At 37.3% G+C, this 3,990-nt stretch overlaps 1 protein-coding gene across 1 annotated transcript; it reads left to right on the plus strand.

Moving 5' to 3' along the window:
- Positions 1-302: 302 nt before the first annotated feature.
- On the plus strand, positions 303-2,537 carry LOC126733017 (L-type lectin-domain containing receptor kinase IX.1-like). Its single transcript, XM_050436131.1, has one exon. It carries the CDS (start codon positions 392-394, stop codon positions 2,339-2,341), a length of 1,950 nt encoding a protein of 649 aa, XP_050292088.1. The 5' UTR covers positions 303-391; the 3' UTR covers positions 2,342-2,537.
- Positions 2,538-3,990: the final 1,453 nt, after the last annotated feature.

Below are 3,990 nucleotides of genomic sequence, written 5' to 3' on the forward strand. Positions count from 1 at the left end.
CTATATTTTATATATATATGTATATATATATTTATATTTATATTTAAAGAATTGTTTTTATATTTCATTCCTTTACGTTGTTGACCCTATTTTGCAGGCGATGAATCTGCATTATCTCTATATTTTATGATATCATTTTTCATTCATTCACACTTGAACATCATCAGGACCTTTTTATTTATTTATTAATTTTTATAGATAATTATAATATTCTGTTAATTTAGCATAATCTTTTCTACCTAGGTCCCTAAGTATTTATATATGAAAGATGTCAGTAGTTAAGGTACAAGGTTCTTAGCAGACATAAGTAAGTTGTTTTCAAATTTATTCATATAAGTTCAGATCAAATAGCTAGCTTTGTTCTCCCACAGTCCTCTCTCTTTTCCAAGCCATGGCTACCACTTTCTACAACTTATTCACGCTACCACTATTCTTCATTTTTCTTCTTCCCTCTGCTCATTCATCAGTTTCATTCAATATTACTCGCTTTAATCCTAATGCGTTAAATGTAGTATATCGTGGAGATGCTGTACCTTCAGTTGGAGCCATAGAGATGAACAAAGTCAATTATGCGTGCCGTGTTGGTTGGGCCACCTATGCGGAGAAGGTGCCACTCTGGGACTCCAATACTGGAAACCTCGCCAACTTCACAACTCATTTCTCCTTCATTATTGATACACAAGGCAGTGCTAATTATGGTCATGGGCTTGCATTCTTCTTGGCTCCTGTTGGGTTTGAGATCCCTCCAAATTCAGTTGGTGGCTTCCTGGGCTTATACAACACAACAAACAGTGATTCATCAAAGAACCAACTAGTTCACGTTGAGTTCGACTCTTTCGCGAATCCAGAATGGGATCCTGCATTTACGCACGTGGGAATTAACAACAACTCAATTTCTTCTGCTGTTGATACCACTTGGAATGCTAGTTTCCACAGTGGAGATACTGCAGATGTGTGGATTACATACAACGCTAGTACCAGGAATTTGAGCGTTTCTTGGACTTACCAAAGGACCTCAAATACTCAGGAGAATACTAGTCTTTCTTACCAAATTGATTTGAGAAAGGTTCTCCCTGAGTGGGTCACAGTTGGATTTTCAGCTGCTACGGGTTATTATGGAGAGCGACATACGCTTTTGTCATGGGAATTCAGTTCAAGCTTGGATATAAATGTAGCAAGTGGAAAGAAAGCAAAAGGTCGTGGACTAATAGTGGTTCTGACAGTGACCGGTGGTGTTCTGATAGCTGGTGTGATTATAGCATTTTCAATATTGTATATATGGAAGGGAAAGAGAAAGGAGACAGAAGAAACAACAAACTTAACATCAATGAATGATTATCTAGAGAAAGGAGCAGGGCCAAGAAGGTTTTCTTATCGTGATCTTGTTTCAGCTACCAATAACTTCTCAAACGAGAGGAAGTTGGGTCAAGGAGGATTTGGTGCTGTTTACAAGGGATATTTAGCTGATTTAGACATGCTAATTGCTGTGAAGAAAATATCAAGAGGGTCTAAACAGGGGAAGAAAGAATACGTAACTGAGGTGAAAATCTTTAACCAACTGAGACACCGAAATTTGGTGCAACTCATAGGATGGTGTCATGACAAAGGTGAGTTTCTACTTGTATACGAGTTTATGCCAAATGGTAGCCTTGATACTCACCTCTTTGGCAAGAGGAATCCTCTCACTTGGGAAGTAAGATATAAAATATCTCTTGGATTGGCCTCTGCGTTGCTTTATCTTCATGAAGAGTGGGAGCAATGTGTGGTGCACCGAGATATCAAAGCAAGCAATGTCATGCTAGATTCTAGTTTCAATGTCAAGCTTGGTGACTTTGGGTTAGCTCGACTTATGGATCATGAGCTAGGTCCCCAAACAACTGGAGTGGCTGGAACTTTAGGATACATGGCTCCAGAATATTTAAGAACAGCTAGGGCTAGTAAAGAGACTGATGTATATAGCTTTGGAGTAGTTGCCTTAGAAATTGTTACTGGAAGGAGGTCAATTGATCCAATGGGAAAGGATTCCGAAATGGGGTTGGTAGAGTGGATTTGGAATCTTCATGGTAAGGGGGATCTTCTTTTGGCTTTGGATGAGAAGTTACAATCAGATTTTGATGAAAAACAGGTAAAATGTTTGATGATCATTGGACTTTGGTGTTCTCACCCTGATCAAAATCTGAGGCCCTCTATAAGGCAAGCAATTCAAGTTCTAAAGTTTGAGGCAACAATACCAAATCTTCCAACAGAGATGCATGTTCCTATGTATCGTGTACCTACACCAGCAGCAATTAGCTCTAGTGAAGCTTCCGTGAGTACTACAAGCCTTCAGCATGGTCGTTAAACGTATTTACCATCTTTGGTTGTAATCATTGCTATAGTATTAGCTATTGTTTGTGTGGAGTTTGTTAAGGTTTTGACCCTTGTTGTTGAATCACAAGGGAATTTACCAAGTGGTTAATTTATCCAATTATGTAAATTTCCAATTCATGAGTAAACAATTTAAGCATGTGATGATGAATGAAATAATATTTCACTAATCGCACGAAATCAAACACAATGGAGATAGCAATGTGGTGACGTAGGGAAATTCAATGGAAAAAATATTCCAAAGGAAAAGTCACTGTTGAGAATACTTCTGTTAAGATCTTAGTGTGTTGGCCTATTTCGTGCCAAAATTTACATATAATTGTTGTGTACTTAATTTCTTTGTAGCATGTACATTTGTGGGTTAATTTGTATTGGGTTGAAGGGATCAAGAGCTAAAGAGTAGAGTTGCAAGTTGTTCAATCTTGGTTGAGTGAAATTTTAAGGGTCAGACGAAGTCTCAAGCAAGTTAAGCATTTTGAAAATCAGTTGCATGACAATCTCGCCTCTCACCTTGGTCAAGTGTGATTGCTAGAACTTCAGACAAATTAGTTATTTCCTTCTCTGTTGTACGTACCTATTCTTATACTCTGTATATAACCCTTATTTCCCATGAAGTTCCATACCCAATTTCCCATTTTGAAGAGCTAGAGAGCAACCTAAAACCCTAGGGAAAACACTCATTTGTTCTCTCTACCTTCACCCTCTCTAATGCATCCATTTCTAGACTAATTCATAGTCTATCAAATTCTACGGTTGGAGATTAAAACCAATACACACAAAGAATCCTTCAAAGTTGGAGTGGCCAAGGACACTTGGTCTTGCAATTAATAACTCAATTCGTGGATCCAGTGAATGACAAGAAGAAAAGATTCAAGAAATCAGGTACTAGTAGGAGCTTGAAGCTCAGGTACATGGTCATTACTTAGCATGGAGGGGTTTTTATATTTATATTTATATTTTTAAAGTAATTTGTACTGCAGCTATTCTTGTTTAGTGGATCATTTGGTGCTATAGGTCACGAAGAGTTCTTTGCTCAGTTTCGGGTTTTTCTCTCAATAAACACTAGGTATGTTTGGGGTGCTTGTATGTGATTGGGATTTGTTGTTGTGTTTCTATATCTATGCATATGCTAATTGGCTAATTACATTAACAATTGGACTTAATTTGTTAGTTAGTTAAAATTGACATAAGCTATAAAATTGGGGTCTAAATTGATGAGTCCGACCTTCTCCAACGAAGCAAATCCACTACAACAAAAGATCTCAAAAAAAACAAAAATTTCTAGACTCTACATCTTGTAAACAACTTACATCTAGTAGAAGCTCTAAAACCTTTTTGAGTTGCACGAGACAACAACAGCAATAAGCAAAATTTTTCTAATATAGGTTTTAGTTCTTAGTTCAATGCATCCAAGCTCATCTGCCATTTGCCAACAATGGATGTCTGAGCCACCAATATCTGGGTTGGAAAAGTAGTACTAGTAATTGACAGCCAGAGTTATTCACGTATATACTTGCTAATATTGTTCTTAGCTCTATGTAACACATCTCTCATTCTGCGCCGTAAGCTAAGTTCAACGCATCAGCGTAATGATTAGAATAAAATCTGAATCCAAGAATTTTT

The sequence above is a fragment of the Quercus robur genome, chromosome 6, assembly GCF_932294415.1.
Source record: "Quercus robur chromosome 6, dhQueRobu3.1, whole genome shotgun sequence".
Classification (NCBI taxonomy): Eukaryota; Viridiplantae; Streptophyta; class Magnoliopsida; order Fagales; family Fagaceae; genus Quercus; species Quercus robur.